This window comes from Oncorhynchus keta, chromosome 3, assembly GCF_023373465.1.
Source record: "Oncorhynchus keta strain PuntledgeMale-10-30-2019 chromosome 3, Oket_V2, whole genome shotgun sequence".
Classification (NCBI taxonomy): Eukaryota; Metazoa; Chordata; class Actinopteri; order Salmoniformes; family Salmonidae; genus Oncorhynchus; species Oncorhynchus keta.
This window is the reverse complement of record NC_068423.1, coordinates 29,782,706-29,796,437: the sequence shown is the minus strand read 5'-3', so window position 1 is coordinate 29,796,437 and position 13,732 is coordinate 29,782,706. Positions and strand designations below refer to the sequence as shown.

General features: G+C 45.6%; 1 protein-coding gene and 1 long non-coding RNA gene across 8 annotated transcripts in view; one reads left to right on the top strand and one right to left on the bottom strand.

Annotated features, from left to right (window-relative positions):
* Positions 1 to 239: 239 nt before the first annotated feature.
* Positions 240 to 13,732, top strand: part of tasp1 (taspase, threonine aspartase, 1) — a 125,799-nt gene continuing 112,306 nt past the window's right edge. The window contains 5 exon segments of the mRNA XM_052495829.1: positions 240 to 372; positions 1,075 to 1,275; positions 2,500 to 2,567; positions 10,369 to 10,437; positions 12,915 to 13,035. Of these exon segments, the coding sequence (XP_052351789.1) occupies positions 1,125 to 1,275; positions 2,500 to 2,567; positions 10,369 to 10,437; positions 12,915 to 13,035 (409 nt within the window). The 5' untranslated portion in view covers positions 240 to 372; positions 1,075 to 1,124.
* The window catches only part of LOC127915694 (uncharacterized), a 2,964-nt gene continuing 2,737 nt past the window's right edge, over positions 13,506 to 13,732 (bottom strand). For all 7 annotated transcript variants that reach the window (XR_008091655.1, XR_008091657.1, XR_008091658.1 and 4 more), the window contains one exon: positions 13,506 to 13,732. This exon is cut by the window's right edge. This is a non-coding gene — a long non-coding RNA (uncharacterized LOC127915694).

Sequence of the window (13,732 nt, the reverse complement as noted above, 5' to 3'; positions counted from 1 at the left end):
ATATGGATAATTTCGGGGATCTTTTATTTCAGCTCAAGATACATGGGACCAGCACAACATTTCGCGTTTATATATTTATGTTCAGTGTAAAATTCCTGGGATTATGTCTCGTTCCAGTCTAGTCGGAAACGAGTAAACGCGGAAATTTCCGACTTGTCATCTGGTTGAAAGCAGCAATTGTATAACACTAAACAGTTACAAAAGTTGAAAATTACCGAGTTTCCTGGTGCCGACTAGTATTTGAACGTGGCAATAATGTTTTGGGGACGCGCACGTTTGCGTCATGTGACGTATCCCTGAACCCGGAAGAGATTTCTGCTGCAGAGCCGCAGCCAGAGTACAATCTCAACTTGCAAAGTTTTTAATAGTAAAGTAAGTTTTCACATAAACACAAGAACACGTACCGGGTCCGTACTAGTGTGGCAGCTAGTTAGCAGATTCGTATAAAAAAAAACTAGTTTTTACAGTCGAGTCTTCAAAATGTGGATGCTATGCTATGTAGCTAGTTAGCTTGCTCAGTTGTCGCAAAACGTTAGATGTCAACGAATATTTGCACGCTGTAACTACGCACTGAGAGACACATGCTACCTTTCTCTAATCGCTAGTTAGCCACTTATATTTTTAAAATCAATCTGTTCGATAACAACCTAGACGTTAAGGCTAACTAGCTTCCAAACAGACGAGCCAGCTAAGCTAATGCCTACAATGGCATGTCAGCCTTAATGATCCAAGTCTGGGGGAATCACATTGTTTACATTGTGGGAGGCAATCTCAGTCAAACAACCCAGCAGGTTGTTGTGTGTGTCCCCACTCAGTTGATTTGTGTGATGAGTTTTCCCCCAAGCAGGTTTGAACTAGAAATTATATTGTGCGCCTTCTTAGTGTCGGCACCTACTTATCCAGACTGTCAAAGCACAGTCCAAAATCACACTCCAGATGACTCTTGACACTGCGTATAGGCATTTGCTAAAATACAACTCGTTTATCAATTGTGGTACACAGATGCTTTAGCCACCATTCCTAGTAGGACAAATGGCAACTCCCCATTTTAAAAAAAATGTTATTTTCTCCCAGGTGTGAGAGCCAAGATGCCAGTGTTACCTGGGGCCAATGGTCCATGATGCATGTGGAGGGTTATGGAGACGCCACTGAACTGTGCTGAAGAGCAACAACCCCCTCCTGCCTTCCCTGCCTCCTGGTCGACAGTCACACCACAGGAGTCTACTCCAGACAGAAACGACAAGGGGAACGTTGGCTTTGTGTTGGTGCATGCAGGTTTGGTGTACTTACAAGTACTTGTCTTGATTTTTCTGCGTAAATTAGCCGTTGTCAGGTGTCCGATCAAGTCAAATGTATTCATATAGCCCTTCGTACATCAGCTGATATCTCAAAGTGCTGTACAGAAACCCAGCCTAAAACCCCGAACAGCAAGCAATGCAGGTGTAGAAGCACGGTGGCTAGGAAAAACTCCCAAGAAAGGTCAAAACCCAGGAAGCAACCTAGAGACGAACCAGGCTATGTCGGGTGGCCAGTCCTCTTCTGGCTGTGCCGGGTGGAGATTATAACAAGATGGCCAAGATGTTCAAATGTTCATAAATGACCAGCATGGTCGAATAATAATAAGGCAGAACAGTTGAAACTGGAGCAGCAGCATAGCCAGGTGGACTGGGGACAGCAAGGAGTCATCATGTCAGGTAGTCCTGAGGCATGGTCCTAGGGCTCAGGTCCTCCGAGAGAGAGAAAGAAAGAGAGAATTAGAGAGAGAACACTTAAATTCACACAGGACACTGGATAAGACAGGAGAAGTACTCCAGATATAACAAACTGACCCTAGCCCCCCGACACAAACTACTGCAGCATAAATACTGGAGGCTGAGACTGGAGGGGTCAGGAGACACTGTGGCCCCATCCGATGATACCCCCGGACAGGGCCAAACAGGAAGAATGAGATGACATCCGATGATACCCCCGGACAGGGCCAAACAGGAAGGATGAGATGACATTCAGTTTTACATGTAATAAGGACAACCGTTGACTGTCTCTATATATATTGAATCTGTTCTGGAGCGTTATCATGTTCTGTCTTCTTACCGACTAATTTAATCACACTTAGATGGCTTTCCCACTGTTCATACATTTTTGGTATTCCTATTCTAATTTATCACGTGTGTGTGTGTGTGTGTGTGTGTGTGTGTGTGTGTTTGCGTGCGAATGTGTGCGTGTGAAAATACTATTCTCTTCCTCAATAGTGTGCAGAAATGAGTACAACATCCTGGCATTTACATCCCCCTACTATTTAGAACCCACGTCTGTGTATTCTAACCACTGACTATGCAGACGGTGAAAAAGAGACAAAATGGATGTAGGATGATGTCATCATTAACCAGCTGTTGAAAACAACACACTGACTTTACTGATGAATTTGCAACCATTTTTTAAAATATTTTTTTTACATCACATACCTCCTTTTCACTTCTTTCTGTGTTTATTTTCTTTCAGGAGCAGGATACCACTCTGAGTCCAAAGCCAAGGAATACAAGCATGTCTGCAAGAGAGCTTGTCAGAGAGTGAGTTTCCTTCGCCTTGTCCGGCGCTTCCTGCATCAGTGCAGAATGCACCGCTTTGCACGTGGCAATGTTAACACCTGTTTACCATGCCAGTAAAGCCCCTTGAATTGAATTGAGATTGAGAGGAAGCCGCGCTAGAGTATTGAGATGCAGCCTGAGACGACAGCGCTGTGGTCGTGTTCAGATCAGGAGGACAGGGAGGGATCTAGCACCCTGTAGTAGTAGTGCACTACGTTGGACCATTTGGAACGCACATCTCCGTCTTCAGAGAGGAGTCCCGCGTGAGACGGTGTTGCGTCAGGGAGTTATGTGTTGGTAACCACACAGCCATCGTCAGTCTCAGCTGGCCCGGAGAAAACTTCACGCTGTAATGTCATGTTCCGGCACTTTCTGTGTTTTCAGCTTTTGTACAGCAGAATACCTCCTTTACTTTTATTTTATAGTCCATCAGATTAGAGCAGCTACAGATGTTCACGGGGAACATCGGCTGTCTGTCCAAGTCTCTATCCTGTCTCTGTACTATCTGTCTATATGCTGTCTCTCTCTGTCTATATGCTGTCTCTCTCTGTCAATATATGCTGTCTCTCTCTGTCTATATGCTGTCTCTCTCTGTCTATATGCTGTCTCTCTCTGTCTATATGCTGTCTCTCTCTGTCTATATGCTGTCTCTCTCTGTCTATATGCTGTCTCTCTCTGTCTATATGCTGTCTCTCTCTGTCTATATGCTGTCTCTCTCTGTCTATATGCTGTCTCTCTCTGTCTATATACTGTCTGTCTCTGTCTCTGTGCCGTCTCTGTCTCGTCTCTGTCTCTGTTCTGTCTCTGTCTCGTCTCTGTCTCTATCTCTGTCTCTGTCTCGTCTCTGTTCTGTCTCTGTCTCGTCTCTGTCTCTCTCTCTATCTCTGTCTCTGTCTCGTCTCTGTGCCGTCTCTGTCTCTTGTCTCTGTCTCGTCTCTGTGCCGTCTCTGTCTCTTGTCTCTGTCTCGTCTCTGTCTCTGTGCCGTCTCTGTCTCTGTCTCTTCTCTGTCTCTCTCTGTCTCTGTGCCGTCTCTGTCTCTGTGCCGTCTCTGTCTCTTGTCTCTTGTCTCTGTGCCGTCTCTGTCTCTGTGCCGTCTCTGTCTCGTCTCTGTCTCTGTGCCGTCTCTGTCTCTTCTCTGTCTCTGTGCCGTCTCTGTCTCGTCTCTGTCTCTGTGCCGTCTCTGTCTCTGTGCCGTCTCGTCTCTGTCTCTGTGCCGTCTCTGTCTCTGTCTCTGTGCCGTCTCTGTCTCGTCTCTGTGCCGTCTCGTCTCTGTGCCGTCTCGTCTCTGTGCCGTCTCGTCTCTGTGCCGTCTCTGTCTCTTGTCTCTGTCTCTTGTCTCTGTGCCGTCTCTGTCTGTGTCTCTTGTCTCTGTCTCTCTCTCTCTCTGTGCCGTCTCTGTCTCTGTGCCGTCTCTGTCTCTGTGCCGTCTCTGTCTCTGTGCCGTCTCTGTCTCTTGTCTCGTCTCTGTCTCTGTGCCGTCTCTGTCTCTGTCTCTGTCTCTGTATCTGTGCCGTCTCTGTCTCTGTGCCGTCTCTGTCTCGTCTCTGTCTCTGTGCCGTCTCGTCTCTGTCTCTGTGCCGTCTCTGTCTCGTCTCTGTCTCTGTGCCGTCTCTGTCTCTGTGCCGTCTCGTCTCTGTCTCTGTGCCGTCTCTGTCTCTCTCTCTCTCTCTCTCTGTCTCTGTCTCGTCTCTGTGCCGTCTCTGTCTCTTGTCTCTGTCTCGTCTCTGTCTCTGTGCCGTCTCTGTCTCTCTCTCTGTGCCGTCTCTGTCTCTGTGCCGTCTCTCTCTCTGTGCCGTCTCTGTCTCTTGTCTCTGTCTCTTGTCTCTGTGCCGTCTCTGTCTCTGTCTCTGTGCCGTCTCTGTCTAGTCTCTGTCTCTGTGCCGTCTCTGTCTCTGTGCCGTCTCTGTCTCTGTGCCGTCTCTGTCTCTGTCTCTGTGCCGTCTCTGTCTCTGTCTCGTCTCTGTCTCTGTGCCGTCTCTGTCTCTGTCTCTGTGCCGTCTCTGTCTCTGTCTCTGTGCCGTCTCTGTCTCTGTCTCTGTGCCGTCTCTGTCTCTGTCTCTGTGCCGTCTCTGTCTCTTGTCTCTGTCTCTGTCTCTCTCTCTCTCTGTGCCGTCTCTGTCTCTGTGCCGTCTCTGTCTCTGTGCCGTCTCTGTCTCTTGTCTCGTCTCTGTCTCTGTGCCGTATCTGTCTCGTCTCTGTATCTGTGCCGTCTCTGTCTCGTCTCTGTGCCAGCTCTGTCTCTGTCTCGTCTCTGTCTCTGTGCCGTCTCTGTCTCTGTCTCGTCTCTGTCTCTGTGCCGTCTCTGTCTCTGTGCCGTCTCTGTCTCGTCTCTGTCTCTGTGCCGTCTCGTCTCTGTCTCTGTGCCGTCTCTGTCTCGTCTCTGTCTCTGTGCCGTCTCTGTCTCTGTGCCGTCTCGTCTCTGTCTCTCTCTCTCTCTCTCTCTCTCTCTCTCTCTGTTAACACCTGTTTACCATGCCAGTAAAGCCCCTTGAATTGAATTGAGATTGAGAGGAAGCCGCGCTAGAGTATTGAGATGCAGCCTGAGACGACAGCGCTGTGGTCGTGTTCAGATCAGGAGGACAGGGAGGGATCTAGCACCCTGTAGTAGTAGTGCACTACGTTGGACCATTTGGAACGCACATCTCCGTCTTCAGAGAGGAGTCCCGCGTGAGACGGTGTTGCGTCAGGGAGTTATGTGTTGGTAACCACACAGCCATCGTCAGTCTCAGCTGGCCCGGAGAAAACTTCACGCTGTAATGTCATGTTCCGGCACTTTCTGTGTTTTCAGCTTTTGTACAGCAGAATACCTCCTTTACTTTTATTTTATAGTCCATCAGATTAGAGCAGCTACAGATGTTCACGGGGAACATCGGCTGTCTGTCCAAGTCTCTATCCTGTCTCTGTACTATCTGTCTATATGCTGTCTCTCTCTGTCTATATGCTGTCTGTCTCTGTCTATATGCTGTCTGTCTCTGTCTATATGCTGTCTGTCTCTGTCTATATGCTGTCTCTCTCTGTCTATATGCTGTCTCTCTCTGTCTATATACTGTCTGTCTCCGTCTCTGTCTCTGTCTCTGTGCCGTCTCTGTGCTGTCTCTGTCTCTCTCTCTCTCTCTCTCTCTCTCTCTCTCTCTCTCTCTCTCTCTCTCTCTCTGTCTCTGTGCCGTCTCTGTCTCGTCTCTGTCTATGTGCTGTCTCTGTCTCTGTCTCTCTCTCTGTCTCTGTGCCGTCTCTGTCTCGTCTCTGTCTCTCTCTCTCTCTCTCTCTCTGTCTCTTGTCTCTGTGCCGTCTCTGTCTCTGTCTGTCTCTGTCTCTGTCTCTGTCTGTCTCTGTCTCTGTCTCTGTCTCTGTGCCGGCTCTGTCTCTCTCTCGTCTCTGTGCCGTCTCTGTCTCTGTTTCGTCTCTGTCTCTCTCTCTCTCTCTCTCTGTGCCGTCTCTGTCTCTGTGCCGTCTCTGTCTCTGTGCCGTCTCTGCCTCTGTCTCGTCTCTGTCTCTGTGCCGTCTCTGTCTCGTCTCTGTCTCTGTGCCGTCTCGTCTCTGTCTCTGTGCCGTCTCTGTCTCTGTCTCTGTGCCGTCTCTGTCTCGTCTCTGTCTCTGTGCCGTCTCTGTCTCGTCTCTGTCTCTGTGCCGTCTCTGTCTCGTCTCTGTCTCTGTGCCGTCTCTGTCTCGTCTCTGTCTCTGTGCCATCTCTGTCTCTGTGCCGTCTCTGTCTCTGTCTCGTCTCTGTCTCTGTGCCGTCTCTGTCTCTGTCTCGTCTCTGTCTCTGTGCCGTCTCTGTCTCGTCTCTGTCTCTGTCTCTGTGCCGTCTCTGTCTCTGTGCCGTCTCTGTCTCGTCTCTGTCTCTCTCTGTCTCTCTCTCTCTGTCTCTGTCTCTGTGCCGTCTCTGTCTCTGTGCCGTCTCTGTCTCTGTGTCTCTGTCTCGTCTCTGTCTGTCTCTGTGCCGTCTCTGTCTCTGTCTCTTGTCTCTGTGCCGTCTGTCTGTAATGTCTGTGCTGTCTCTGTAGCGTTGAGTGATACAGTATGTAAATGCTGTCTCTGTAGTGTTGAGTGATACAGTATGTAAATGCTGTCTGTAGTGTTGAGTGATACAGTAGGTAAATGCTGTCTCTGTAGTGTTGAGTGATACAGTAGGTAAATGCTGTCTCTGTAGTGTTGAGTGATACAATAGGTAAATGCTGTCTCTGTAGTGTTGAGTGATACAGTAGGTAAATGCTGTCTCTGTAGTGTTGAGTTATACAGTAGGTAAATGCTGTCTCTGTAGTGTTGAGTGATACAGTAGGTAAATGCTGTCTCTGTAGTGTTGAGTGATACAGTAGGTAAATGCTGTCTCTGTAGTGTTAGGTGATACAGTAGGTAAATGCTGTCTCTGTAGTGTTGAGTGATACAGTAGGTAAATGCTGTCTCTGTAGTGTTAGGTGATACAGTAGGTAAATGCTGTCTCTGTAGTGTTGAGTGATACAGTAGGTAAATGCTGTCTCTGTAGTGTTGAGTTATACAGTAGGTAAATGCTGTCTCTGTAGTGTTGAGTTATACAGTAGGTAAATGCTGTCTCTGTAGTGTTGAGTGATACAGTAGGTAAATGCTGTCTCTGTAGTGTTAGGTGATACAGTAGGTAAATGCTGTCTCTGTAGTGTTAGGTGATACAGTAGGTAAATGCTGTCTCTGTAGTGTTGAGTTATACAGTAGGTAAATGCTGTCTCTGTAGTGTTGAGGGATACAGTAGGTAAATGCTGTCTCTGTAGTGTTAGGTGATACAGTAGGTAAATGCTGTCTCTGTAGTGTTGAGTTATACAGTAGGTAAATGCTGTCTCTAGTGTTGAGTAATACAGTAGGTAAATGCTGTCTCTGTAGTGTTGAGTTATACAGTAGGTAAATGCTGTCTCTGTAGTGTTGAGTGATACAGTAGGTAAATGCTGTTTCTGTAGTGTTGAGTTATACAGTAGGTAAATGCTGTCTCTGTAGTGTTGAGTTATACAGTAGGTAAATGCTGTCTCTGTAGTGTTGAGTGATACAGTAGGTAAATGCTGTCTCTGTAGTGTTAGGTGATACAGTAGGTAAATGCTGTCTCTGTAGTGTTAGGTGATACAGTAGGTAAATGCTGTCTCTGTAGTGTTGAGTTATACAGTAGGTAAATGCTGTCTCTGTAGTGTTGAGGGATACAGTAGGTAAATGCTGTCTCTGTTGTGTTGAGTTATACAGTAGGTAAATGCTGTCTCTGTTGTGTTGAGTTATACAGTAGGTAAATGCTGTCTCTGTAGTGTTGAGGGATACAATAGGTAAATGCTGTCTCTGTTGTGTTGAGTTATACAGTAGGTAAATGCTGTCTCTGTAGTGTTGAGGGATACAGTAGGTAAATGCTGTCTCTGTAGTGTTAGGTGATACAGTAGGTAAATGCTGTCTCTGTAGTGTTAGGTGATACAGTAGGTAAATGCTGTCTCTGTAGTGTTGAGTTATACAGTAGGTAAATGCTGTCTCTGTAGTGTTGAGTGATACAGTAGGTAAATGCTGTCTCTGTAGTGTTGAGTTATACAGTAGGTAAATGCTGTCTCTGTAGTGTTGAGTGATACAGTATGTAAATGCTGTCTCTGTAGTGTTGAGTTATACAGTAGGTAAATGCTGTCTCTGTAGTGTTGAGTGATACAGTATGTAAATGCTGTCTCTGTAGTGTTGAGTTATACAGTATGTAAATGCTGTCTCTGTAGTGTTGAGTTATACCGTAGGTAAATGCTGTCTCTGTAGTGTTGAGTTATACAGTAGGCAAATGCTGTCTCTGTAGTGTTAGGTGATACAGTATGTAAATGCTGTCTCTGTAGTGTTGAGGGATACAGTAGGTAAATGCTGTCTCTGTAGTGTTGAGTTATACAGTAGGCAAATGCTGTCTCTGTAGTGTTGAGGGATACAGTAGGTAAATGCTGTCTCTGTAGTGTTGAGTTATACAGTAGGTAAATGCTGTCTCTGTAGTGTTGAGTTATACAGTAGGTAAATGCTGTCTCTGTAGTGTTGAGTTATACAGTAGGTAAATGCTGTCTCTGTAGTGTTAGGTGATACAGTAGGTAAATGCTGTCTCTGTAGTGTTGAGTTATACAGTAGGCAAATGCTGTCTCTGTAGTGTTGAGTTATACAGTAGGTAAATGCTGTCTCTGTAGTGTTGAGGGATACAGTAGGTAAATGCTTTCTCTGTAGTGTTGAGTTATACAGTAGGTAAATGCTTTCTCTGTAGTGTTGAGTTATACAGTAGGTAAATGCTGTCTCTGTAGTGTTGAGTGATACAGTAGGTAAATGCTTTCTCTGTAGTGTTGAGTTATACAGTAGGTAAATGCTTTCTCTGTAGTGTTGAGTTATACAGTAGGTAAATGCTGTCTCTGTAGTGTTGAGTTATACAGTAGGTAAATGCTGTCTCTGTAGTGTTGAGTTATACAGTAGGTAAATGCTTTCTCTGTAGTGTTGAGTTATACAGTAGGTAAATGCTTTCTCTGTAGTGTTGAGTTATACAGTAGGTAAATGCTGTCTCTGTAGTGTTGAGTTATACAGTAGGTAAATGCTGTCTCTGTAGTGTTGAGTGATACAGTAGGTAAATGCTGTCTCTGTAGTGTTGAGTTATACAGTAGGTAAATGCTGTCTCTGTAGTGTTGAGTTATACAGTAGGTAAATGCTGTCTCTGTAGTGTTGAGTTATACAGTAGGTAAATGCTGTCTCTGTAGTGTTGAGTTATACAGTAGGTAAATGCTGTCTCTGTAGTGTTGAGTTATACAGTAGGTAAATGCTGTCTCTGTAGTGTTGAGGGATACAGTAGGTAAATGCTGTCTCTGTAGTGTTAGGTGATACAGTAGGTAAATGCTGTCTCTGTAGTGTTGAGTGATACAGTAGGTAAATGCTGTCTCTGTAGTGTTAGGTGATACAGTATGTAAATGCTGTCTCTGTAGTGTTGAGGGATACAGTAGGTAAATGCTGTCTCTGTAGTGTTAGGTGATACAGTAGGTAAATGCTGTCTCTGTAGTGTTAGGTGATACAGTAGGTAAATGCTGTCTCTGTAGTGTTGAGTGATACAGTAGGTAAATGCTGTCTCTGTAGTGTTGAGTGATACAGTAGGTAAATGCTGTCTCTGTAGTGTTAGGTGATACAGTATGTAAATGCTGTCTCTGTAGTGTTGAGTTATACAGTAGGTAAATGCTGTCTCTGTAGTGTTAGGTGATACAGTAGGTAAATGCTGTCTTTGTAGTGTTAGGTGATACAGTAGGTAAATGCTGTCTCTGTAGTGTTGAGTTATACAGTAGGTAAATGCTGTCTTTGTAGTGTTAGGTGATACAGTATGTAAATGCTGTCTCTGTAGTGTTGAGTTATACAGTAGGTAAATGCTGTCTCTGTAGTGTTAGGTGATACAGTAGGTAAATGCTGTCTTTGTAGTGTTAGGTGATACAGTAGGTAAATGCTGTCTTTGTAGTGTTAGGTGATACAGTAGGTAAATGCTGTCTCTGTAGTGTTGGGTGATACAGTAGGTAAATGCTGTCTCTGTAGTGTTGAGTTATACAGTAGGTAAATGCTGTCTCTGTAGTGTTAGGTGATACAGTAGGTACATTTGTTGGTGTTCAATCATCAAGGAGAGAGTTTGTATTGCTCTTACCCTGTTGCATCATGGGTCGTGTTCACTATGGCATGCAAAGGACAACAATGAGTAAGTCCAGGGAGACTCTCCCTGTTTCAGTCCCTTGTTCGTCTGTTGCGCGCCCCGTGAACACGGTGACTGTAAACTGGCCTCCCTGTAACGTGACCTCTCTCTCTCAGGCTGTGGACAGACTGAAAGCCGGTGCTCTGGCAGTGGACGCTGTGACCGCAGCCCTTGTTGAGCTCGAGGTTAGTGTGTGTGTGTGTGTGTGTGTGTGTGTGTGTGTGTGTGTGTGTGTGTGTGTGTGTGTGTGTGTGTGTGTGTGACCGCAGCCCTTGTTGAGGTTAGTGTGTGTGTGTGTGACCGCAGCCCTTGTTGAGGTTAGTGTGTGTGTGTGACCGCAGCCCTTGTTGAGCTTGATATTAGTGTGTCTGTGTGTGTGTGTGTGTGACCGCAGCCCTTGTTGAGCTTGATATTAGTGTGTCTGTGTGTGTGTGTGACCGCAGCCCTTGTTGAGGTTAGTGTGTCTGTGTGTGTGTGACCATAGACCCATGTTATGTGTTATGTTAACAACAGTATATCTGTCAGTATTTATATCTCACATAACACTAACACTACTATATATATATATTTTAGATTTAGGCTGTTATGTAGCAAATGTGGAAAAAAGTCAAGAGGTCTGATTACTTTCCTAATGTAATTTCAAAAATGTTCACCATAATTTCAGTCGATTTTTGTTGACTGTTTGAATTGTGGTGTATTTGTACAACAAAGCTGATTTTTAGGGGGAAAAAAAATTGTCCCTAAAAAAAAACAAGTAAAGCCACTGAATCTCAGTACTCTAATCTGACACGTGAATCCAACCACAGATGCCTTTTTAAAGCACTACTCCTGAATTCTAAAAAAAACATACATATCACAGAGTGAGTATTTAATGGATTGAATGGACTCTTTAGGATCCGTACAAAGTGATGTGTGACATAACATCTATGTTTAGATCACAGCTACTTAGTCCTTAAAGGAAGGAGGCCCGAGTGAAGTTCCATTCACTCATCTATATGAAATATATATAAGTATATCTGTGTCTAAAATGTCCTATTTCTTAATGTAAAGAATGTCCAACACTTTGGAAGGCTATTTGTTAGTCAACTTGTCTATAGTTAGATACACGCAGTTTCTCTTCTGTCATTATAAACTCAGCAAAAAAGAAACAGCCCTTTTTCAGGACCCTGTCGTCCAATGATAATTCGTATGAATCCAAATAACTTAACAGATCTTCATTGTAAAGGGTTTTAACACTGTTTCCCAATGCTTGTTCAATGAACCATAAACCATTAATGAACATGCACCTGTGGAACGGTCGTTAAGACACTAACAGCTTTCAGACGGTAGGCAATTAAGGTCACAGTTATGAAAACTTAGGACACTAAAGAGGTCTTTCTACTGACTCTGAATAACACCACAAGAAAGATGCCCAGGGTCCCTGCTCATCTGCGTGAACGTACCTTAGGCAGGCTGCAACGAGGCATGAGGACTGCAGATGTGGCCAGGGCAATAAATTGCAATGTCCGTACTGTGAGACGCCTAACTCGGCATTACAGGGAGACAGGACGGACAGCTGATTGTCCTCGCAGTGGCAGACCACGTGTAACAACACCTGCACAGGATCGGTACATCTGAATATCACACCTGCGGGACAGGTACAGGATGGCAACAACAACTGCCTGAGTTACACCAGGAATGCACAATCCCTCCATTAGTGCTCAGACTGTCCGCAATAGGCTGAGAGAGGCTGGACTGAGGGCTTGTAGGACCGTTGTAAGGCAGGTCCTCACCAGACATCACCGGCAACAACGTTGCCTATGGGCACAAACCCACCGTCGCTGGACCAGACAGGACTGGCATTAAGTGCTCTTCACTGACGAGTCGCAGTTTTGTCTCACCAGGGGTGATGGTCGATTGGCATTTATTGTCGAAGGAATGAGCGTTACACCGAGGCCTGTACTCTGGAGGGGGATCGATTTGGAGGTGGGGGGTCCGTCATGGTCTGGGGCAGTGTGTCACAGCATCATCGGACTGAGCTTGTCGTCATTGCAGGCAATCTCAACGCTGTGCGTTACAGGGAAGACATCCTCCTCCCTCATGTGGTACCCTTCCTGCAGGCTCATCCTGACATGACCCTCCAGCATGACAATGCCACCAGGCATACTGCTCGTTCTGTGCGTGATTTCCTGCAAGACATGAATGTCAGTGTTCTGCCATGGCCAGCGAAGAGCCCGGATCTCAATCCCATTGAGCACGTCTGGGATCTGTTGGATCGGACGTGCTCAACAGAAATGTCCGGGAACTTGCAGGTGCCTTGGTGGAAGAGTGGGATAACATCTCACAGCAATAACTGGTAAATCTGGTGCAGTCCATGAGGAGGAGATGCACTTCAGTACTTAATGCAGCTGGTGGCCACACCAGATACTGACTGTTACTTTTGATTTTGACCCCCCCCCCTCTTTGTTCAGGGACACATGATTCCATTTCTGTTAGTCACATGCCTGTGGAACTTGTTCAGGTTATGTCTGTTGTTGAATCTTGTTATGTTCGTACAAATATTTACACATGTTAAGTTTGCTGAAAAAATAAACGCAGTTGACAGTGAGAGGACGTTTCTTTGTTTATCTGTGTCTAAAATGTAATTTCATGATTCTTCTAAATGTTTTTTTGTCATCCACAGGATTCTCCATTCACCAACGCGGGAATGGGCTCTAACTTAAACCTGTCGGGGGAGATCGAGTGTGACGCCAGCATCATGGATGGGAAGTCTTTGCGTTATGGAGCTGTAGGTGCTGTTAGTGGTGGGTTACTGACCAACTACTGATGTGTAACTAGCATCTATTTAAAGCCCTATCGCACGGGGCAAAACCTCTAGCTGTAGGAGCTGTTAGTGGTGGGTTACTGACCAACTACTGATGTGTAACTAGCATCTATTTAAAGCCCTATCGCACGGGGCAAAACCTCTAGCTGTAGGAGCTGTTAGTGGTGGGTTACTGACCAACTACTGATGTGTAACTAGCATCTATTTAAAGCCCTATCGCACGGGGCAAAACCTCTAGCTGTAGGAGCTGTTAGTGGTGGGTTACTGACCAACTACTGATGTGTAACTAGCATCTATTTAAAGCCCTATCGCACGGGGCAAAACCTCTAGCTGTAGGAGCTGTTAGTGGTGGGTTACTGACCAACTACTGATGTGTAACTAGCATCTATTTAAAGCCCTATCGCAGGGGGCAAAACCTCTAGAAAATAGCTTTATGGTGGGTTACTGACCAACTACTGATGTGTAACTAGCATCTATTTAAAGCCCTATCGCACGGGGCAAAACCTCTAGCTGTAGGAGCTGTTAGTGGTGGGTTACTGACCAACTACTGATGTGTAACTAGCATCTATTTAAAGCCCTATCGCACGGGGCAAAACCTCTAGCTGTAGGAGCTGTTAGTGGTGGGTTACTGACCAACTACTGATGTGTAACTAGCATCTATTTAAAGCCCTATCGCA